This window comes from Podarcis bocagei (assembly GCF_964188305.1).
Source record: "Podarcis bocagei genome assembly, chromosome: 14".
Classification (NCBI taxonomy): Eukaryota; Metazoa; Chordata; class Lepidosauria; order Squamata; family Lacertidae; genus Podarcis; species Podarcis bocagei.
The window spans coordinates 25,722,106-25,746,961 of record NC_138139.1 but is presented as its reverse complement, the minus strand read 5'-3'; the positions used below and the strand labels follow the sequence as shown (position 1 = coordinate 25,746,961).

Sequence of the window (24,856 nt, the reverse complement as noted above, 5' to 3'; positions counted from 1 at the left end):
GGAGTCCCACAACACCTGGAGGGCCAGAAGATACCCTATCCCTGCTATAAGGGCAGCCCACTGTGAATTTGTGAGGGGGGAGGCAAGTCTTTCCTGCTGGAGCAGCTGTTCCATTCAAGGGGTGTCAACTTGAATAAAATATTTGGGGGGAGGGAGGTAAGCCCAGTCCCACATAATCACATGATGTGGTGCGCACAGACCATTTGAACGGCAATGGCCATCAACTTTGTGGGGGCGGCCCCCTCAAATATTTTATTTGAGGGGCTGAAGACCCCTAGGAGTTGAATCCTATGGACCAGTCTTTGCAACTGCAGCCATGTGCATGTTGAATTGCAAGACAATCCTATTATTATTATTATTATTATTATTATTATTATTATTAATTGAATTTATATACTGCCCTATACTATTGAGAAGGGACGCAGGTGGCGCTGTGGGTTAAACCACAGAGCCTAGGACTTGCTGATCAGAAGGTTGGTGGTTCGAATCCCCGCGACGGGGTGAGCTCCCATTGCTCAGTCCCAGCTCCTGCCAACCTAGCAGTTCGAAAGCACCTCAAAGTGCAAGTAGATAAATAGGTACCGCTCCGGTGGGAAGGTAAACGGCGTTTCCATGTGCTGCTCTGGTTCGCCAGAAGCGGCTTAGTCATGCTGGCCACATGACCTGGAAGCTGTATGCCGGCTTCCTTGGCCAATAAAGCGAGATGAGCACTGCAACCCCAGAGTCGGTCACAACTGGACCTAATGGTAAGGGGTCCCTTTACCTTTATACTATTGAGTTTGATGAGTAAGTTGCACAGCCCTGCAAGTTTTAGAATGTCTGCCGTCCTCAATTTGGGGCCCTCCAAATGTGGTTGGACTACAGCGCCCATCAGCCCTGACCATGGCCATGCTGACTGGAGGGAGTGGGACTTCAACAACCTCTGGAATACCTCTGGTTTGGAAGCTGAGAGCAATTTCCCCCAATGCTGCTAAATCTTACACTTGCAGCGTAGCAAGCAAGTATTAAAGAGGGAATGGGGAATAATACTTTGGGAGGAGGACTTAATATTGTACAAATAGGTATTATGTTATTGCAGATGAATCAATGGCAACATGTTTTTGTTTTTAAACACCACTTGTCAGATCCCCCTTCCTGCCCCCAAAGGGCAAATCCAGAGGGGAATCTGTTTTGAATTCTAAATCGGTGATTGCACAGTCACTCAGGACTCATTTGGTACCCGGCACATGGAAAATGGCAGTGGAGCAATGCATGTCTAGTGTGCCCTAAAATACATGCCTGCAGTAAAATGTCATCAGTGTCAATGGGGCAGGTTTGTTTGGAAATAGGAGTAGGATGGAAGATTTGAGAGGTATGTGAGAGAGATGCATTTAGTATAGGAACACAGGCAGCGTCAATTTAGGTGGCGGGAATAGAGAGTGGAAGATCAAGGAAGATATCTGAGCGGGTGGGGGGAAAGGGAGGAATACCTGTCTTTTTCTTCTCTTTTCTTAGGAAAAGAGAGTTGTATTAGTTTGCCTGCAGGCTCCAGCATGACTAAATTTGGAAATGGCAGAGGGCAGGGGGGAATAGGGAAAAAGATATTTTCAACAGGAATTACGCTTCAATTCGAATCGCTGTGCTGACATTTCCTTAGGAGCAAGGAATGGGAGCAAAAAAAGGGGGGGGGGCTGGGATACGGAGTTTTAAAGCACGGATCTGTGCCTGGAGAGAGCGAGGCAAAAGGTAAGTGTGGATCAGCTCCAACAAGGAAGATGTCCAGCTAACTGCGCAATCCTATGCCTACTCAGAAGTCAAGTCCTATTGCATCCAACGGGACCTAGTCCCAGACACATCTGTTCATATCACTGCAAAAACCTGACTATATTAAAAAAAGAGAGTGAAACTCAATTCCAGCGGAATGCAAACACCAGAGTGATCCTCAACAGGTTCCGCGTGCAAATCGGATTAGGGGAGAGGGAGGAGGCTTTGCATCGGAGAGATCAAGTGTCGAAAAGGGAGTTGGAAAAACGGAAAGTATGCAATTCAGCATGAGAAGCAGGAAGCAACGGAAAAGGGAATTTTCCTTGGGGTGGTGGTGGTGGAGAGAGATGCAATTAGAAAAGGTGCAAAGAGGACATTACCTCTTTTTTGTTTTGTTTTCCCTTCATACCCCCCATTAGACCTTGCATGCCGGAAATTCCCCAGTCCCCCCTCCCGCTCGCCCATCATTATCACCCACCCACCGCCGCTTACCTTAGCCGCTGCATGAGCCTTGCACCTGGAAGGGAGGAGAGGGCTGGAGCCAGCTGCAAACGCCCCTCGGATGCACGAGACCTGGAGAGGGAGGGGGCAGATGTGCAGGATGGTCCACGGGAGAGCGAGCCCCTCCTCCTCTGCAGAACCTGCTGCGCCCCTCTCTTCCCTGTAGAGATTGCTACGCGATGCCCCTCTGCACCCCACCCCACCCCTTTAGCAACCGCAGGAGCGAGCAAGGAGGTCTGGCATCTTCTGTTGTTGCACCAGCTGCATCTCTCTGCAAAAAAGAGAGAGAGGAGAGAGGGAATCGCAGAGCGATTCTCAATGCAGATCACTCGCTGAGGCTGGGAGCCCAGATTAGGCAGGCAGGCAAGCAAGCGAGGAAGATGCGCCTGTCTTGTGGCTCTCCGTGGGTTAGGGTGAGGAGGGGAGCTATTTGCAGAACAGGCAGCAGAGGGGAGGTTGGGGAGGGCAGGGGGGCTGCAGGCAGGGCAAGGGAGAGAAAGGTGGGGAGTGGGGCCACGGCCACCAACTTAGATGGCTTTAGAAGAGGATGTGGCGACTCCATTGGGGGATAAGGCTAACACTGACTAGTACAGTGGTACCTCGGGTTACAGATGCTTCAGGTTACAGACGCTTCAGGTTACAGACTCCGCTAACCCAGAAATAGTACCTCGGGTTAAGAACTTTGCTTCAGGATGAGAACAGAAATCGTGCTCCGGCGGCGCGGCGGCAGCAGGAGGCCCCATTAGCTAAAGTGGTGCTTTAGGTTAAGAACAGACCTCCGGAACGAATTAACCCGAGGTACCACTACGGCTGTGTTCCACATCCACAAATGCATGTAGGATCAGGATGCTGGGAATCGCAGGCGGGCAGAGTGCTGTTGTTGCACTCAGGTCCCTATTTCCGGTTGGGGTGCCTGGTTGGCTGAACTCGGCAGGCCCCTGGCCTGATCCAGATGCAGGGAGTGTTTATTGCACTCTGAGGAGAGAGTGTCCAACCTTATAAAGATCTGCCTTGGAACCTGCTGCCCCTGTGGATTCTGCTGCCTGAGGCAGTCCCCTCACTTTGCCGCATGGTTGGGCTGGTCCTGGCCCTGACAGTAATCCAGTGATCAGCATCATCTGCACCTTAGTTTTCAAAGGCCTTTCTGAAGAGGAAGGTCTTAACCTGCCAGCAGAAGGATAACAGAGAGGGAGTTGGACCTTTTTTGGGGAGGGAATTCAAGCACATGGGAGCAGCCACAGAAGAGGCTCTTTCTTGCCTGGCTTCTGATGTTGATGGGAATGAGACAAGGTGCTCATCAGAGGTTTCTAGCACCTGGGCAGATTCATCTAGGGAGATACGATCTTTCAGATAACTTGGACCCAAGCCATTTAGCATTGTTGGCATCAACCACCTTCCCCAAATTTAATCTTAATTTACTGGGGTGTTTTTTTTGGGGGGGGGGGAATTCCATGAAGGAAAACAAAAGTCCTGCTGCCAGCGACCTGTTTTTGATATTTTAACAACCCATTTACAATGTAAGACCCCAATGGGACATGCCCAGAGAGAGACCAAGATTGTAAGGGTTTTCCTTCACTTTCAAATCAATAAAAGCCAATCTGTTTCTAACAACAGATAGTTTACTTAACCTGTGCTAATATTCTGAATGCGTGGAGGCAAACACACATGACTGCTATTGCTATATTTATTTATATCTTGCCTTTCCCCCTGGCAGGGCCACATAAAGGCAGTCAGTACACACCCTTATCTATAGACACCCAACAAGGGTTCTTTTTGGCAAGCGCTATGAATGATCCCACATGCTCTCATTGTGATTAGGTATGCACATACTGCAAACAACTCACTAGTTAAAGCACATAGATAGAACGTGTTCAGACACGTTGTTTTTCTGTCTTTCTCAGTGCAGGAAACTAAAACCTTAAGCAAGCCAAGCCATACAACTGAATTATTTTGGGGGAGGTGGGGTGGGAGGGAGAAGATACTGGGAGTGCCTGTTTTCTCACATAAGATTCCCCCCCCCCTAGTTGATTCAATCCTTAAAAGAGAAAAGAGAGAGAGGGCTTTCTGGCCTCTCCAGACTGGTGTTTTCTCTGGGTGTATTCAGATGTGGCAAATCTTGATAATTTTTTCTGATTATAATGCTAGTGCTCTTGTCACATTTTCCAATGTTCTTTTCACACTGCAGTACCTGTTCTGAACAGCTTTTTGACTGAGATACCATCAGGTTATGCTAAATTTCATTCACACCAGTGGGGCAAGGTGTGACTCAACAACAAACTCCCCTGTTCCCCCACCTTTTCTGCAAATGCATGCTTCTGTTTCCTCATGAGTCAGGCATCAAAAAGGCAGGGAAGCACCGTGTACTGGTATGCCACCCCAGATTTCATTACTTTACTCCCATGATTTTCTGGGTTAATGGGTTGCAAGTGGATTATATATGGAACTGATTCACATGGATATGAGCACTATATTTCTCTGATACTCTGCTAGAATGCCAAACTGGGTTTTATGTCATGTGAAAGCTCAAATATAATGCAGAAATTAACAGGAAATGGGATAAATTGCTGCATCTATGCAGCCTCTCACATTTCATTGTACATTAGTCGTGGGTTTATTCCCAACCATCATTCCACTTGATTAGTTGTTAGTACCATCATTCCACTTGATTAGTAGTGCTTCCCCAACATGATTGCGTATCAACATGATATGGAGGGGCACTCTTGTGCTATAGTGCAACACTGGCGTGCTTTCGAATTGTTAGGTTGGCAGGAGCTGGGACAGAGCAACGGGAGCTCACTCTCTTTACCTTTATAGTGCAACAAAAGTGGGATAAAAATAATAATGAAGCAACACATTTGTGGTATAAAATGTTTCTGGGTTTCGGCAGGAAGTTACAGGACAAGCACTGATTGGAAATGAAACACAATGTCAACTCTGAAACCTTTGCAGGCACAAACGGTATTGAAAGCGGGATCATGTATGGCCGGTATATGATGGGCATTCATTAAAGATTTCCCCTGATGTACTTCCCGTGGACTGAGACAAACGAAACTGGGCACAGTTATTAGTCCTTCTCCACATAGCTACCAGCAAGAGTCACACACTTCTCCCATGGCTTTATGCAGCTGTGGAAACCTCCTCTGTAGAAGTCGGCAGGTTGCATCAGAAGCCACAACTTGACTTCAGAAATAAGCATTTCATCGTCTGGAAAAAGCTTGCCCTTCAAAAATAACTTCATGGTTGGAAAGAGGTGGAAGTCTGATGGTGCGAGGTTGGGAGAATAAGGGGGGTGAGGAAGGATTTCATAGCCACAGGACAGTGCTTCCATCTGAGCAACATGCGAGTTGTGAACCGGGGCATTATCCTGCAGGAGGCAGACACCTTTGGTCATCATACCACACCTCTCGATTTTGATGGCCTTCTGCAATTTCTGCAGCAGTGAAGCATAGTATATCCCAGCAATTGTGGTACCCTTTGCCAGGAAATCCATCATCACTACTCCACGCTGGTCCCAAAAGACCGTGAGCATGACCTTGTCCGTTGGCAGTTGGACACATGCCTACTTTGAAGGTGGTGAGGCAGAGTGCTTCCATTGTTTGGACTGGGATTTAGTCTCTAGGTCATAATGATGGACCCATGTTTTGTCCTGAGTAATTAGTCTGGCGAAGAAGTCATCATGGTTTTCGAGACACATGGCCAAAAGAGCCCATGAGCATGTGACTCGTTCCTGCTTCTGGAAAAGCATCAGGAGCCAGGAAACCCACTGTGCAGACACCTTTCCCATGTGCAAATGGTCATGGATGATTTTTTCTAGAGAGCCCACACTGATTTTGACATCTGTAGCTAGTTAGCGAATGGTTATGCGGCAATCCTCCAAAATGGTGGCTTCCATTTGCCGGATGGTGTCTTCATCAATGGTGGACTGTGGTCGCCCAGGAATGGGAGCCGTTCCACCAAAGTTTAACCACACTTGAACTGATGATGCCAGTGCCTGACTACATCATACAATGGGGCACCCCCCCCCCATAAGTCCCTTTATTTCACTGAATATCTCCTGTAGCATGTGCCCTTTCAAGTACAGGAACCTGCATTCAACTGGTTCCATTATCAGATGTTACTCCATGTTAGCACATGTAGCAGAGAAACTGTTAGGAATTCAGAGCTACAAATTACCACATTACCTATGGAGAGATGTATCATTATGCATGTGCAATTTCATCCTCCTACGATAACCGGAAGTGGGTCAGCGGAAAATCTTTAATGAGCGACCCTCGTACCTCTGAATCAGTTGCAGAAAATTGCAGGTTCTTCTTTTGAGCTTCCCATTCGCATCTGGTTGACCACTGTAAGAACAGGACATTGGACTTCATGAGCCATTGGTCCAGCAGGGCTTATCTTATGCTTTTATGTTAACCACCCCAGTACCATCATGAGCACAAATGATCATGAATTCACAATAAAAAAGGATGTCTGGAGGACCCCTTTGCAACCTCTCAAAAGGCAAAGGAGAATGCAAGCTAAGTGATAAGTTAAAATGAATAAGAAAGACAGATTTAATATTCTCCTAACAGGTTCTCTGGCAATCTGCCTCCTCCCATTCTCAGGTGAGTAAATGTCCTATGTATTAAATCAAGTTAATATGAATTGAATGTGGAGCCCAGCCCCACGAAGACGCATCAGACCATTTAGTGTGGACAATGTTATCAAGAGTTCAATCCTATACCTCTTCACTTAGCAGACAAGGTACCCTTTAACTGTTAAATCACTGCAACAGGAGGGATCTTCCTATGTTTGTCCAGCTATGCAGGTGTGATGTTTAAAGGTCCCAGAACACATTGAGTGATGCTCACCCCATGGCTATTGCCCACATAACCAGCATCTCGAGCCATATTATTCAACTTTGGGTCCCTACATGTTTTTGGAATACAACTTCTGTCATCCCTGAACATTGGCTAAGCTCATTGGGGATGAAGGATGAAGATACCTGCTCTACATCCACATCACCAGAAGAATATCGTCTGTGAGATGGCACTGAAACACATCCAACCAAATGTTTGGTTTGAAGCAAATATGGAATTGGGAACTGGCAACCAACTTCAGCAACCAACCATCTTCCTTTGGTCAAGATCCTTGACCAATCCTGCATTAGGCAACTTTCATCACCATAGGTCCAGTTTTTAATGAGCCCTCTCCCCATCCTTTTGTTTTGTTTTGGCTGTACTGATGAACTGTACTGATGAAAGACTGGGAATGTTTTCAGCCCTAGAAACCAGCGGATTAATGAAGAAAAACCTCAGATCCTATTATCAACATGCTGCTGTTTTAAGAGAGCTAAATAGTAATGGCAACACTTGGCAGATTTGTGTGGCCAGCCACTAATTAATTGCAACATTCCTAGATCTTGTCATATAATCTAATGATGCAGCTGCTTCTCCAAAAGCAGACTTGGGTGGTAACAGCTTAGATTGTGTTTGGATTATTATTATTTTTTAATAATAATTGTGGAAAGAGGAAGTGTTACACCCACCCACCCCTATCTCTGCAGCTAGGCTTTGAATAAAACATAATAACAAGTATGTGTTAGGTGCCAATTGGAAAACAGATGTGAATTAATAGTGCAAATCTAAACACCCCAGAGGGCATGGCAGACTAACATCAGGGTTGAGACTTTGCCGTTGCCCAAAGACTGTTCTAAGGGCTTACACTTCATCCCGATAATGCAATTTCACCTACTTTATTATTTTTACTATTCTTCATCAGTTAATAAGAAAACAAATAGTGTTTGAAAATTATTAATGGGAAGAGAAACTTTCATTAAAATTCTCATGGGCAGGATGCGGAACTTGTGTTGTATACTTTACTTTTGAGGTAGCTGAGGGCCAGTTGCCTGTGTGCTAGTTTTCATTCTACAAATCATCCCACAACTGGTCTGAATGCTGTATGTAGTCTCCCCTCCTTCCAGAACTTCAATCAGTGGTGAAGTGGTCTGGCTTGCAGGGGTTCAAAGACCTGCTTCTATTTCTTCAGGAGGGTCCCCATCTCCAGAGTCTTAGACCCTCTCAACCAACATGAAAAGGAAGGTCTTTAGCCACTGAGAAGATGTCTTCTCACCCTTTGAGAGTGAAGGGAGGTGAGTCAGCCAATGAAGATTGACTCCTAGCGTCACTCTGGAGAAGGTGCATGGGAAAAACACTGAGGAGTTGTTGTTCTGCATGCTCAAAACTAAGCATTTAGGAACACTTTTTGAAGAGATAATGGTGTGCAAGTTCTGTTACATACAATGGAACTTCATGGAAAACAGAAGATTCACTCCAAATCATTTGTACATGCGCAGAAAATAGTAGATCTGACATGGAGGTCTGCACTGATCATTGTAATGGATCCCTAACTGTACTGTATAATTCTAAGATTATTGTATAAACTTAGAAGGTAATATAATCTTATAAGGAGGTGTGGCTGTGAGTGAGCTTGGCTGTCTATCATGAAGGAACCATGAACTTCTGAATTTTCTGCTACCCTACTGCCTTCCTCTGAAGGTGGCATTTTCAGATCAGGAGGTCAGGGCACCTCTGTACTGCAGAGGACAACTGTGCTTGAAGTGACACGGCTGGCTCAAAGGGTATTCCATAATACAACCCTGTTGCTTTAGAGGGTATCCAAAACACTCTAAACACCATCTCTTCCAAGTCAGAGAGCTATCTACCCAGGCTTGGGACATTTTGCTGTCTGAGGGGAAGACAAGATGGTGGCTCTCTCCTACTCCATGCACTGATGTCAAAGGGACAGCACTGGTGTCTTACTTCAGCACTGGTGATCGGACAGCATCCTTGACCATACCTGAATAACATAGACAAGCTTAGAGTACAGGAAAGGCTGCGTAGAACGTGCAGCAGAAAGGATTGCAGCTCAGGATTACATGCAGAAAGGAGGCTCAGATGCAATTCTTGGCAACTCCAGGTACATAGGTCTGGGACAGACTCCTGCATGAAACTTTGGAGAGCTGCTCCTGTCAGTGTAGCCAATACTGACACCAATACTGCTTGGTGTCAAGCAGCTTTCTATATACACCTCCAGGCTAAGGACCATAGATCAGTGGTAGCATAGAGACTTTGCGCCTGCCCATTAGGGGAAATAGGTAGCCCCAAACATATATATTTTTAGATGTCCTTTTTATCTTGAGATTCACAGAGACTCCATTGATCCTTTGCTGAAAAGGCTCGCCGATCTTTCAGACAAGTCTAAACTTAATTCTCTCCTCTTAGGCAAATATCACAAGACAACCTGGCTGGTAGTCAGATTCTGTGCCCAGATTTGTAGGCACAGATCATCCTCTAGAATAAAATAGCTTACTAGGGAAATGCTGAGGTCGCCCTTTGGGGCGCCTCAGGGTCATTTTTTATGGCAGCCCAAATCTCAGTTGTACGGGTGTATGTATATATCTCAATTTTAACGCATGATCTATTGCTGAAATCTGCTCTGATTGTATATTTTATCTTTATGAATGCTGTTTTTATTGTGTTATGCAAGCTGGTCTTTGAACATAATAAATTATCTATCTATCTACTCAGTGTTGCTAGGATGGGTGCATTGGCACCTGGAATGGAGCATGGAACAATTCACAAGAAACAGTTATAGATAGCTCAGATATCCTAGCATTGGTCGGCTAATTAGCACACGTTGATTAATTAGCGCATGTAAGAAAATTATAAGCTCACTCTGCTTCACCCTCTGAGAAATGATGCCACCGCAGCCCCATTTCTTGTTTCCGCTCCAGCATTTTCTCACTATTAATACACAAATTAGGAACCACTGAGGCATATGAGCCGGCCCAGCTGTCCTGTATTATCCAGACTCAGCCACCGGCACAACAGCTTTTCAAAAGCTTCAGAGCCCTGCTACCAATTGCTGCTGAATGACAAAGGAGCTTCTCGCCTATCACAAAGACCCATTATTAGCATCCTTATTGGAATCAGCCACATAATTTCTTGGGCCAGAGGAGAAGGCTTCCTTGCAGGGGTGGGGGAAGAAAACTTGATTTCCAATTAAGTGGATCTCTATCCATTTTATTGCAGCGCTTGTAAGGGTGGAGAAGATGGGTGTGGAGGGTCTTATACATAATTTGTGGCCTGTACATTTCTGGAAGAAGCCAGTGTTCCTGATTGTAAATGCGATAAGTTCACCTGCCGATATGAGGCTGCTTCCACACGACCTGTTCATTGAGCATTCATTCTGATTTGCTTGCAGGAGGATTATATGATGTTGGCTATTTAATTCCTACTGGTTTGTTTATGCAGTGTGTGTGTGTTATCCAATGAAGCTGGATTCCAACACGCTCTGATTCAGGACAGAGGAGAAAAAGGGCATTCATATAGCTCATCACTAAACTACAGAACTCGCTTCCAAAGGAGGCAGTGATGGCGACCAACTTGGATTGTTTAAAAAGAGGATTGAACAAAAGCATGGAGGAGAAGGCTAGATCTACCAGCAGCACAGTACTGAATCACAACATCATAATTTTTGGAACACCTGAGAACTGGGAGAGAGGTAAATAACATCTCTGCTTCATCTGGTACCTCCTGTATCTGCCATCAGCACTGGAGCTGTGGGAGGTGTCAGTAGCATCCACCAAGTGAGGACATCCTGGCCTGTGTGGGACTGGCAACTAGGCTCTCCAATAGCCAGGAGACTCAGCTGCAGAATGGCATTTGCTGGGACATTCAAGAAGAAGAGGAATGGGGATGCATACATCGTGCCTCTGCTGTAGTGACTACAGTATTGCATCATTGCCTGTTTCAATTTATATTTGAATATGTACTGTAAGCTGCCTCAGGAACCTCAGTAGTGGGGTATAAATACACCTAAATAACAAAATGGGGAGAAAATACATGGTTACTAGCCATGATGGCTATGCACTGCCTCCAGGGTCAGAAGGAGCAATGCTTCTGAATACCATTTGCTGGAAACCACAGGAGGGGAAAGGGGTCTTGGGCTCAGGTCCTGCTTGTTGGTATCCCAGGTACATCTGGCTGGCCACCGTGACAACAGGATGTTGGACTAGATGGGTCATTTGCCCGACCCAGCTGGGCTCTTCTTATGTCCTTTTTAATTCCCCAGCCAGGGGCTGCCACATAGAAGAAGAAGAAGAAGAAGAAGAAGAAGAAGAAGAAGAAGAGGAGGAAGAAGAAGAAGAAGAGGAAGAAGAAGAAGAAGAAGAGGAAGAGGAGTTTGGATTTGATATCCCACTTCATCACTACCCTAAGGAGTCTCAAAGCAGCTAACAATCTCCTTTCCCTTCCTCCCCCACAACAAACACTCTGTGAGATGAGTGAGGCTGAGAGACTTCAGAGAAGTGGGACTGTCTGCATGTGGAGGAGCGGGGAAGTGAACCCGGTTCACCAGATTACAAGTCCACCGCTCTTAACCGCTACACCACACTGGCTCTTTCCCAGGATGCCACTCCTCCACTCCAAGCATCCAATTTTGATGTGGAGGTTCTCCAGAGCAAATTCAATCTCACCCTTGGATCCTACATCTCAGCTGAGTTCCTCTGCTGTTGGGTTTTCCAAGTTCCAGAAGTGGTCCGATTACCTGTGTCAGATTTGCGGGGTCCCAACCTAGGAAACAGACATGCAATTTGAGCATTCTGCCATGCTGCTCCTAACCACCTTGAATGCTCTGTGCAAAGTGAAAATGATTGCCCTGGTTGTGTGCCCACTTAGAGCCCCTGCAGGTACCCGACACAGCCACCTTGGGAGCTCATCCTACTGACTGCACAAGTAGCAAAAGGACTAGCTGCTTGAAGTCACGGCAGAGAATCCGGCACTTGTGCCTCTCTTTAAGAATCAGTGAGCCCCCTGTGCTTTGTTAAGAGAGTGTGCACGCTGCTTTTGTGAAATGAGCGGCTGAAGGCTGTAAATGATGCATGAAATGAGAAATCCAAGCTTAATGCCCAGGGAGAATGAGGGTCGCTCGGAAGCAGAGCTGCTGCACAATCCTCTGCCCAACATGCTTGAGCAAAACCCTAAACAACAGAGCAGGAAAATCATCAAGAAGCCCAAAGCTGTCTAAGCTCAATTAAGTCCTGGGATCTTAAGTCATCCCTGCTTTTCTTTTTTTCCTCCCTTCTTTTCTTCTCTCAGTCAATTTTCACCCTCCAGCAAAACTTGCCTCTTCAGAAAGGTCTTTTATGAATGACTAAAAGGCACTGCATAGCGTATTAACCTCAGGGAAAGGAGGTTTAAGGTGCTGAAAGCCCCATGCATCTCAGAAGGCTTTTCAGCAGGTTATGTTCTGGGTGCAGCAACGGAATGGGAAAGGTTCCTGAGCTCTTGCAAAGGGGAGAAGCTCTGGCCTTAGAGGGAATGAGGGGTAGATCCCCCAAAGATTGCCTTGAAATCACAGGTGGTGATGCTACGTATGAAATGGACGAGAACCTCCAACAACCAGGCTTGAAATGGTTGCTGCTACCAGCTCCAAGTTTTGAGGATCCCTTGGGTGAGGTGCCCCACCTCTATAGCTCCACTCCTCTCCAAGGCACCACTGTCAAATTGATCAGACCTCTCCCTCTGTGGAACATAGGGAGTCAGACCACTGACCTATCCATCTACTCAGTGCTGTCTACACTGACTGGCAGCAGTGCTCCAGGGTTTTCAGGCAGGAGTCTTTCCAAGCCTTCCCTGGAGATGCTGGGGGTTGAACCAGGGACCTTCCACAGACCAGTTCTAGCCCACATACAATATCAAGGAAGTCATTAAACGCGATAGGGACACATTTGAATTTGCAATTAGGTATAACAGAGACACTACAGATATGTTGTTGTTGTTGTTTAGTCATTTAGTCGTGTCCGACTCTTCGTGACCCCATAGACCAGAGCACGCCAGGCACTCCTGTCTTCCACTGCCTCCCACAGTTTGGTCAAACTCATGCTGGTAGCTTCGAGAACGTTGTCCAACCATCTCATCCTCTGTCATCCCCTTCTCCTTGTGCCCTCCATCTTTCCCAACATCAGGGTCTTTTCCAGGGAGTCTTCTCTTCTCATGAGGTGGCCAAAGTATTGGAGCCTCAGCTTCACGATCTGTCCTTCCAGTGAGCACTCAGGGCTGATTTCCTTCTGAATTGATAGGTTTGATCTTCTTGCAGTCCATGGGACTCTCAAGAGTCTCCTCCAGCACCATAATTCAAAAGCATCAATTTTTCAGCTACCAGCCTTCTTTATGGTCCAGCTCTCACTTCCATACATCACTACTGGGAAAACCACAGCATTAACTATATGGACCTTTGTTGGCAAGGTGATGTCTCTGCTTTTTAAGATGCTGTCTAGCAACAGTTAAAAAATATATAAATTAAAAGTTATTCACTAACATATAACCTAAAATTATCATTTAAAACCTTAATCGTTATGATAGAACAGCTTGTTCCCTATGTTTTATGGCAATCACACAGAATTTGGCTACCCTTAACGTGATCTCAGGATCCTTGAGGGACCTTCTACATGCAAGCAGATGCTCTGCCCCTGAGCTATGCCCATCCCCACTGGCAAACCTGCCCAGAATGCCCAGAGGGGGAGTGCAAGGGAAGCTTCCTCTGCACACTTGCCATTCCTTGCATCCTCAGAGAGGGCAGGTGAAGAGGCAGGGGCAGCAAGAAGGAAGAGGAGAGTGGCACACAACCTATGCCCACAGGTGCCTACTTCTGGCATAGGTTGCAATATCAAGTACCGGTAGTTTGATCAGCTAGATGAATTGGTTTTAAATCCTTTTATCGCCTTTAAAAAAAAAGTGGTACTGAATAATTCTGACAGAAGACACTCTGCCCCTCTGAAATTTTAATAACGTTGAAAGAAGGAGCCACAAAAATCTGTAGCTGCTGGCACTGACTTAGAAAAGGAAGAAGGAGTTTTCCCCCCAAAAGAAATGAAAATAGTTTATATACATGAACCACCAATGTGGTGCTGTCCAGATTTTGTTGGACTACAACTCCCACCCACCCTGGCCAGCATAGTTTGGGAGTTGTAGTCCAGTGATATCTGGAGGGAACCATGATGGTTAGAAAAGGCATTCTAGACTAGAGTCCCTTCCCCTCCTACCCAGGGCCCTATGGCTTCCTGAAATCCCATTTGGCTTTCTAAACTTGCTCCCAAGTTTGTTTTCTTCTCAGGCTGAGTCTGGGCTTCTTGGGAGGCGAAGGGAGAAATGGAAAGCCAGTAGCAAGTGAGGAAGGGGGAGGGTTGGTGTGTGTGTGTTTGTGTGATTGGTGAAAGCTAATTTGAAGCCTGCAAAGCCCTTGAGAGTCAGGATCATTAATGCCTAATTATCAACTCCTCTAAAAGGTGATAAAGAGTGTGGTGCTGAATATTCATGTGTTAGGCAATGAGTTGGGTCTTAACCTTGTCATTCCAAAGATAAGTCTCAGCATCGTCTGTCTGGGAGCTGGGAAGAGACATTTGGCTCATATAGCATGCAACTGCTGAGTCAAAGGCAGCAAATAATGTTGGTGTGGACTGAGATCAGGCTTGGAGAATCCTACAGCCTGCAGCATTTCCCAGATTAAAATTGAGACATTTGAGTATACTTGTGACACCCTTGTTCTCACACCAAGGATGGCACACACCCCAATTAATCTTAGCACAACACTGTTGGCTGCATGCTTGGCTTTATTTACCTTGGAACAATAGCTTCCCTTGCCCTGGTTTGGAATCAATTTGCAAAACGCAAGTACTCCAAAATATAGGAGGGTGTTCTCTCTTGTACCTTCCATTCTCTTTGATGGGAGATTTAGCAGACCCCCTATTTAAATAGGTTTTTGTCTCTGTGGTTCAGAAGAAATTGAAACAGTAAGTCATGTCTTATTACTTTTATCGAGATCTCCAGAAGGAGCTGATTAGTTCATTAATCACTTTTTATCCGGGAAGAGTGTCTGAATATTGTATTTCTTCTTCTCGCTCTAATAAAAACAAGCTTATGAAAGAAGCTGAAGCTACAGTGCCAATAAAATAATGGTGGTGGTGGTGGGGCAGGTAATCAATCGCAAGATGCAACACACCCACACCATTTGAATGGCAGTGCCCGTCAACTTGGGGTTGTGGTGGCCCCCTCAAACATTTTATTGGGGGAGATGAGAGGAGCTTGGCCCCTAGGAGTTGGCTCCTATGTTGGTCACTGTGAGATCAGGATGCTGCCCTTAGATGGGCCATTGGCCTGATCCAGCAGGCTCTTCTTTTTATATGAGTCAACATTTAATCCAAATGAGTGTAATCATGTTTTCCCAAACTTTCAATGGAGACAATTGACAATATTGTGTACGTTAATTTGCATAAATACATAGTGAGATCTGTCAATTGCATCAATAAATTGATGGATTTCAGAGTAAAGAAGGTCTCTTGGTAAAAAGGCGTTCCAGAAAAGCACCATTGTCTTACACAACTATTCAAAACGAATCACATCAGAGAGCAACTTGTGAATTTGCAGATTGTGTTTTACATGATACCGTAGCACTCGAGGGTGTACATTTAATACATTTGCACTGAAGGTCAGATGTGTCTGCTCCTCACTCGTGGGTCTAACTCCTTGAGTCTAGAATGAAGATAGAGACCTTGGAACTATCTAGAGTTATGACCTAGAGCATGGCTTCCCAAACTATGGCCTGTGGTATGTGAGCTTCATACAGGTGATCCATAACAGAAACTCTACAGCATGATGTAGATGAGCATTTGTGAAGAACTGGGTTGTGTGTGTGTGTGTGTGTGTGTGTGTGTGTGTGTGTGTGTTCAGTGAGTGCTCCACCATTTTTTTAGAGCCTGGTGGTCCAAGCAATTAAAATGGATTAAAGCATTCCCTTAACACTAGTGCAACAAATCCGTTGTTAAATAAAGAAATATTTTTGTAGCTAGGAAAGCGATGGGGAAACACAACGGAAAGTGTGGGATAAATGAATGATTAAAGGGAAGATGTAGAAACACAATAAGCAAATGAAGACAAATGCTTATTGCCATATAACGACCCCACAAACGTATCAGCACAGCTGCATAAGCTTTGTGCAAGCAAATCAGGATGAATGCTCAATCCACAGCCCATCTGGAGGGAAGCCTAGTTAGCGATGAATATTGCATTGTTCTCTGATGGTTCGTTTTGTTTATTCATTTAGTCCTGTAATAATAATAATAATAATAATAATAATAATAATAATAATAATAATAATAATTGACCCTGCCCATCTAACTGAGTTGCCCCAGCCACTCTGCGCAGCTTCCAACTGATATAAAACCGCAATAAAATATCAAACATTAAGAACTTCCCTAAACAGGGCTGCCTTCAGATATAATTGTTTTATTGTCACATCCATAGGCCTCATCTGCACTACAGCTTTAAAGCAGTGTCACGCCGCTTTAAACAGTCATGACTCCCCCCTCCAAATCCTGGGAGCTGTAGTTTTTAAAGAAACGGTTTTTTAAGGAGCTCCCCATTCCCCTCACAGCGCTGCAATTCCCAGACTGCAATTCCCAGTCAATCCCTCTTCCCAGGGAACTCTGGGAATTGTAGCTCTGGGAGGAGAATGGGTGTCCCCGAGCCACTCTCATCATCCATAACAAACTGCAGCTCCCGGAATTATTTGGAGAAACCCACGACTGCTTCAAGTGGCATGGTACTGCTTTAAATGTAGAGTGCAGACGGGGACCGTGTGTCTTGTGGATTTATTGCAGGAAAGGCCTGCATAAATGAACCTGACAGTGATGATGCAAGTCACCAAAATTGCACTGAAATTGGTTGATACAGGGAAGTCTACAATGCAGTAGTCCAGTTTGGAAGAGTCACTGGTCAAAGAGGGATGATTTCCTCCTTCCTTAAACAGCTGGTGGGGAAAATAGCAATAATTAGTTGGGTCCTTCAATCAACATTCCTTTGCAAAGAATCTCACTGGTATGCAATAAAAGGGAGTTTCTTGGAACAATAAAAAGCACCCCTTGCCCCAAGGAGGGCACTTTCTGTGCTGATTGTGGAGCAGTTTTTTTTATGCTGGAGATGACAGAAGGGTGGTGGTGTGTAGAGGAAAGCTAAAAGTCTTCTCTTCTGATCTCCCCCCCCCCATTTTATTTGTAAAAGCGAAATAGCTGCTTGGAGCTATTCATGTCCCACAGGCAACAGAGGAGGTGCTTTGAATAAACACAGTTGACAGTTCATAGAGGAGGTAGCTAGTCTCCAAAACGGCAACTTTTGCCAAACTGCTGTCGTCCAGATGTTTTGGACTACAAATTCCTTCAGCCCCAGCAATGGGGCTGATGGGAATTGCAGTCCAAAACATCTGAAAGAAGGTTGTAAAAACAAGAGAAATGCCAAGTTAATTTGAGAAAAGTTGCCTAATTTGTAGCTTCTGGAGGAGATTGAGCTTGATCCATTAAGCCTTACAGCACCATCTTGGGGGCTGGATCTGATGTATTCCCAGTGGCGGAGGAAGACGAGTGCGGGGGGAGCGCACCACCCCAGGCAGCATGATCCCAGTGGGGTGCCATCGTGGCTGCCCCACCTGCCCACACTGGGCACCATGCCCTCAGGAAGTGCACCACACCCCTGTGGGGCTGGCGCGCCACACCCCCGGGATGCACGCCAGCCCCACCCTGCCTGTTCTCCACCCCCTGGAGCCAGAGCATGAAGCTCCGCCACTGTGTATACAGTGGTACTTCAGGTTACAGATGCTTCAGGTTACAGGCGCTTCAGGTTACAGACTCCACTAACCCAGAAATAGTACCTTGGGTTAAGAACTTTGCTTCAGGATGAGAACAGAAACAGCGGCAGCAGGAGGCCCCATTAGCTAAAGTGGTGCTTCAGGTTAAGAACAGTTTCAGGTTAAGAACGGACTTCCGGAACAAATTAAGTACTTAACCTGAGGTACCACTGTACCACAATTTTAATAAAGAAAACCAAAGCAATTTACAGCACTTACAGATGTGTAAAAAAATCAGATGGAAGTTTTGAAAGACAGATTATCCAGTACAGTGGTATCTCAGGTTAAATACTTAATTCGTTCCGGAGGTCCGTTCTTAACCTGAAACTGTTCTTAACTTGAAGCATCACTTTAGCTAATGGGGCCTCCCGCTGTCGCCGCGCTACTGGAGCACAATTTCTGTTCTCATCCTGAAGCAAAGTACTTAACCCAAGGTACTATTTCTGGGTTAGCAGAGTCTGTAACCTGAAACGTATGTAACCTGAAGCGTATGTAACCCGAGGTACCATTGTATGGGGTAATAAGGGTGACAAACTAGGAGTTGGGAGACCAGGATTCGAGTCCTCACTTGGCCATGAAGTTCACTGGATGTGACCTTGAGCCAGTCACTGCCTCTCAGTCTAACGTACCTCACAGGGTTGTTGAGGGGATTAAATGACAAGGTGAAGAACAATGGATACTGCCTTGGAGAAGAGGTTTGGTATAAATAAAATATAATAAAATTATCAGCTAACCATTACAAAAATGTTTTTATTAATTTGTCTGCGTAAATATGGTGGCACAGAAAAATCTCCAGCCAACATTTAAAGGTTAATATATAGAATGGCTGCTGAATCTCTGGGCCAAATAGCCAGCTGCTCAGGGCTTTGTATTAATATGAGGACCTTCCGTTCTGCTCTCTGAACTGGGAACGTTTAGAATATTTTGGGATGGACTGTGGCAATACACACTCATACTCAGCGAAAATCAGGAAATGAAAAGGTATTTATGGTTGAAAGGGAAAACTGATCCTCATAAGAGTCATGAAGAAATCAAACTGGAAAACAAGGCTTTTTGCTCTGGATTGAAAAGAAAAACGGAGAGCCTTGGATATGTATCACCAGCCTGGAAGTAATAATGTAACAGAACAAGATGTGCGTGTACATATTTATAATAAAAAATAATAATCTCTTGGATTCCTGATTCAATCTGTACTACAGGTTTTGTCATGGAATCTGGTTCTGGGGTGGAGCAGCGAAAGGACTTCCTTGTCAGGTCAAAGCGTGAACAGAATTCCTTGTGGGCTAGTAACACTGGGAAATTTAAGCAGGGCAAACTTTAACTTGGAGTCTGACCAGTGATGTGGTGTTGGGTAGTGAATTTTGCTTCAGAAGGATACTGTTTCAGCTGCTATGAAAGTGCTGATTTCCTTTTGGAGGGCTCAATGTTTTGGGGTGGAACTCTTTGGTTTCATGGAAAGTGTTCAAGTTAAATCCCCATTCCATTAAGATGGAAGGCTGTTGAAATATGTTTGGCTGACCTGAAAGTCCCGGGGAGGAGCTTAATATGTTAGCCCAGGTCTGTTAACTCTCCCTCCCCTCCTCCATCAAAGCTCTTATTCCTGTAACAGAAAAACAGCAAGTGAAATAATTCAGTGGGGTGAAGTTTTCTGTATCACTTCTCCATGTGAAAGACAAGGTCTGCGTACATATCATAAGTCTAAGGCACCCTCCATTCTGGGAACTGTAGTTTACCCCAAGAACTACAATTCCCAGCACCCTTAACATATTACAGTTCCCATGATTCTTTGGGGGAGTGTTTTAAAAATATGGCAGGCATGCAGCCATGGAGAATCCTGAGAGATGTAGTTTGTTAAGGGTGCTGAGCTACAATTCCCAGCATGCTTAACAAACAACAGTTCCCAGGATTTGTTTTTTTTTTCTTGGGGGGGGGGGACAATGGCTGTTAAAAGGGAGTATAAGAGTGCTTTAAATATTCTGCTGCTCCCCCCCCATTTTTGGCTCAAGCATTTCTTTTGGTAATAATAGGGACAGAGGTCCCCCAAAAGTTGGTTAAATTGTTTATGCTACCACCACAGCCAGAATTCTGTATGTGTAGAAACAGAAAGAAGAAGAAGTTCCAATAAAAGAGGAGTGGACTTTAAAACTATAGGACTATATGGAGATGGTGAAAATGGCAGCAAAAATAAGAGACCAAAAAGATGAAGTGTTTGTGGAAGAGTGGAGGCCCTTTTCAGACTATCTGAGAAAATACTATAGCCAAATGAAATCGCAGGCAGGACTGGGAATAGATGCAAAAGAATGAGAATGATAAAGGAATGTAATGCAGGATATATGTTATAGAGAAAGGTATTACCTTTAAGGTAGCAGATAAAAGATTTGAACAGAAACGTGATGGAAGTAAGGATGAGATGTCAAAATGTTAAGGGTTATGGAAACGGACTCGAATTTGTTAAATTGTATGAAAATCAATAATTTTTTTTTTTGGGGGGTGTTCTTCCTCCACAGTTGGAGGTAGCAGTGCTTTTGAATGCCAATGCTCTTGTGTTCAGGACTTCCCACAAGCATCTTGTTGGCCACTGTGAGAACAGGAGCTGAACTAAATGGGCCATTGGACTCACCCGGTAGGAGACCTTACATTCTTCTTATGGTGTTGATGTGGCCTGGGCCTAAGGTTCCCCACTGTGGGATTGTATAGTGTGAGGAAGTCAGCTTTTTGTACCTCCTGAGCTAATCTTGGGGCGCTTTTGCATCCCTATGAATCCCAAGCACACTCCTAACAACCTTTTTTTTTTTTGGCTGTTCTCATTCATTTCCTCCAGGGGCCTAATAAGGGTGTGCACCCAGCACTCAGAGACAACAACTGCGACAAACATCCCTTTGCACCTGTGTTGCCCCCAGGAAGCACAAAAAAATGAAAGCTGGAGAACAAAGCGAAGCACTCTTTAGCCTTTGAAAATGCCCTGTGCATAGAGAAAGGGAGAGGAGGGGCTCGGCTTGACCAAGGCTTAGTGAAAAGAATGGGGTGGTGGTGGAGGGGAGAAAGTCTCATAATGAGGAAAAAGGAGAGAAGGACCAGGGCGGGAGAGGAATGCAATGTGGTTGCCTGCTTGTTTGCAACCCCTAAACCTTTCGCCGAAACCAAACCTTAACAAGGCCTGTTGCAGGTCAGTCAAGAGAAAGGGAGAATACTTTTGAATCTCTTCTAAGAAAACAAAGCCTAAAATTTTCACAAAAGGATTACAGGATACGGCTAGTGGCAGAGCAGCACCTTAGACACCCCATCCCCAATTTTCCATAATCTGATTTTGGTGCTTTCTCAGAACAGTGGCCCACAAAAAGTGTGTGTGTGTGTGTGTGTGTGTGTGTGTGTGTATATATATATATATATATATATATATATATATATATATATGCTTTCGTAGATTTTTGAATATCTATTGATGAGAATTAAGGACATATTTATTAATGTTTCAGTGACATTTTAGGTGTGTTTTTTTTGTAACAGGGAATGAACTGAGGGGAGGGGTGTATGATCAAATATTATCTTTTCTTCTTACCGTGAATGACAGCTTTTGTATATTCACTTTTAAATTCTCTGACACGTTCGTCAAAGGCTCAGAATAGCTCCCATGTTGAGATTTGGGTAAGGGACAACCTTATTTAAATGTCACGACTTGATTGACTGATCAATTCATTTAGAGGCCAATGATTAATCAGTGAAGAACCAAGCAACTTCCTTAAAGGGATATGCATCTTGCTGGATATATAAAAAATGTACATTTATTTCCACTTTTGAGAAAACAAAACAAAAAAATGATTCTTGACAACTTTGAATTGCTTGAGAACACCTGTGCCTAAACTGTGGGTGTACCTTTGTAACAGCTCAAGAAAGCAAGGCTCACAGTATCCAGGAATAACATTTGGAGCCCAAAAGGTTAATTATTTCCCTCAGATCCTCAGGGATTACTCCAGTGCTGTTAAAAAGACGCTGACCCCCCCTCTGATATAAAATTGGTCTCTGTGGGACAGCACAGCCAACATCTGTGTATGATTTTCCATGCTATGAGGCTATAGGCTGAAGGCCATGCCTGCACCTGTGGATTTGCGCAAAAACAAAGTAGATTTTATCCACAGTCTGGGGTGGGTGGGGATGGAAGAAGGAACCATCCATAAGCAAAATGCTCCTACTTTAGATTGCCTTGCGAAACCTCAGATTGCCTCTCTTTTGGAAAAAAACAAAACCCAATTCTCTCCTTGAATTCTTACACTGGCTTAATGCAAATTATTCAGCTTGTAACTTGAGTAATGACCAAAATGTGTGTGTTTTGGGGGTAAGTAGAATGCTTGGATAAACCTCAGCACTGAAACTAGACAGTTTAAATGGTTTGGCAGCCTCAGAGCGCTACAGCCCTCCCTTCCTGGGAACTGGTGCACAGGAAAGTGAAGAATGGTTATGGGTGAAATTCCAAGTTCTCCCTGTTTGATAGACTGTTCCCGCCCAGAAGATGTTTCACAAACTAGGGCCACATCAGCACGAGACTTTAAACAGTCATCAAAGCATCCTGGCAATTGTAGTTTAAGGACACTGAGAGCTCCTAGGAGATCCCTATTTCCCTCACAGAGCTACATTTGTAATAATAGTTTAACAATCAATTCCCCTTCCCAGGGATCTCTGGTTTTCCTCACTCCCCTTGCACCAGTGGTATAAAATGGGGAAAATGGGCTGCATTGGATTAAGCTGCAGGCACAGGGAGATTGAGAAGCTGAAAGGGTTTCACGCTGGTTTAGCCTGCTGCTCAGACTAAGCATTGAACTTGAACTTTGAACTTCTTTGCACTTTGCACTTTTTAAAGTTCGAACTTCGAACTAATTTGAACTTAGAACTAATTTGAACTTCTAACTTTGAACAAGGCTGGGGGGCAGGAATTGAGGATTCCAGTTCAATTCTAACTCAGGGAACTGATGCTGAACCATTAATAATGTGAACCATTTACTTTCATTGAAAAGCCTCATAGTATAGCCTAAGACACGGTGCCCTGAGACCTCCGCTTGTCTTGGGATGTATAAAGTCTGACATGTCACCGTGCTTCTCCTCCCTCTAGAAATAAAATTATTAAGTAAGCACTGCCAGTGAGCCAATGGGGAAGGTGGGGGGGGGATAAGTACAGGTAAGGTGTGAAACAAGAACAGGGTTTGGGGGAGTATGGAGATCTTTATGGCTGCTATACGACCTAGTCAGCTTAAGTTTAGGTCTCCACCAATTTTGGCAGCAGTGGCAAAACGAAAGAGAAAAACCATATAAAGTAGATGTGGCACAGGGAAAGGCAGAGATGTTTAAGCCTGTCCATCAGGCCAAGCACCCGAATTACCAATTCTGTGGTCATCAGAGCAGTCCTCTGAGGAGCAGAGCGTGGGTGACAACCCTCCTCCTCAACTAATCTTCACTGAAAAACCAATTTGCCCACCCTGTGTCCTGCTTGCCATAGGTGTAGCCGGGGGGGGGGTTGTCTGTGTGTCAGGTGCACAACTGCCCACCTGATCAAGTAAATCAGTAAAAATACTTAACTGAGGTTCTGCCACACAAATCCTGGCTATGTCCATGCTGCTCACTCCCTTGTGTGTTGGTCTCCATCCTACTCTAAAGAACTTAAGAAGAGGCTGGCTGCTGGAGGTCCTTCTCCTCCAGAATCCTATTTTCAACAGTGACCAGCCAGATGCTTGTGGGAAATTGCCTGTCATCAGGTGGTGTGATGGCCTGGGACTCGGGCTCGGAACCAGAGGAGTCTCGGTCCGCACCGGATCCTCTGCCTCAGGCGGCATCTGAACTGAGTCGGGGGCCTGATTCTGAAGAGCCCCAGTCTGCACAGGTTCCCTTGCAACAAGCACCAGCTGAGCTGAGTCAGGGGCCTGAGCCTGCCCTGGCTCCAGATGCGGGGATTACCTTGTTGCCCTCTGCTGGGCAATCACATGCAGCTGCTCCACTACCAGTTGGGTCAGGAGAGGCTGAGGCAGCCCTTGGGTCTAGTGACCTACCAACATCTCCCGAGCTGCAGAGACTCAGGTCTGAGAGAAGGAGAGACCTGAGTACTCACAGGAGGAGTGCTTGCCTTCAGGCAAGACAGGGAGGTGAGTCACCGGGAGGACCGGCCGTTACCCCGCCAGAGATAAAAGGCTGCTGGACCCCGCCCCAGGTTGCGGGAGCAACATTGCTGCAACCTGCCTGTTACCCTATGCCTGACCTAGCCTGGTTTCCTGCCTTGCCCCTGTTGGACTGACTCCTCGTGGAATCCTTGGGTTCAGGACCAGACCTGGACCGTGTTGCTCGGGTTAACCCCTGGGCCCAGCACAGGTGCGTAGCTGGCTGCTTTGGCACCCGGAGCAGCGGGGGCAGGGTGAGCCGCTCACGAGGGCAGGGCAGCGATCTGTGCATGGGGCAGCACAGTAATCCATGCATGGGTTGGGGCGATCTGCCCACGGGGGCAGTGCAGTGATCCGCACACAGGGGCAGCGTGGCGATCTGCGCATGGGGGTGGAGCAATACTCACATGGGGCGGCCTGGTGATCCATGTATGGGGGCGGGACAATCCATGCACAGGAGCGCCGGGGCGATATGCCCAGGGGGGTGGCGTTGCGATCCGCCCAGGGGGGTGGCGCAGTGAGCTGCCCATGGAGTCCGGCTGGCAGTCACAAGCCCCACGCTGCTGTTTCAAGCAGCCCTGGGCCCTGCGCCACTGCAACAATCCCAGGAGAGACGTGTGGCTTGGGTGCACTGCGGGCCAGACCCCGTGGTAAGTGCTGCTCCCCGCGGTGTGCCATTTTGTCACCCCCTCAGGGATGACACCCGGGGTGGACCGCACCCCTCGCACCCCCCTTCCTACGCCCCTGCCTGTCGT

At 45.8% G+C, this 24,856-nt stretch overlaps 1 protein-coding gene across 1 annotated transcript in view; it reads right to left on the bottom strand.

Annotated features, from left to right (window-relative positions):
- Positions 1-3,002, bottom strand: part of RGMA (repulsive guidance molecule BMP co-receptor a) — a 35,644-nt gene extending 32,642 nt beyond the window's left edge. Inside the window, exons 1-2 of the mRNA XM_081171174.1 lie at positions 2,912-3,002; positions 2,236-2,515 (exon numbers count right to left, since the gene is read on the bottom strand). Coding sequence (XP_081027300.1) covers positions 2,236-2,515; positions 2,912-2,987 — 356 coding nt within the window. The 5' untranslated portion in view covers positions 2,988-3,002. The remainder of the gene's footprint in view (positions 1-2,235; positions 2,516-2,911) is intronic.
- Between the last annotated feature and the right edge of the window lie 21,854 nt (positions 3,003-24,856).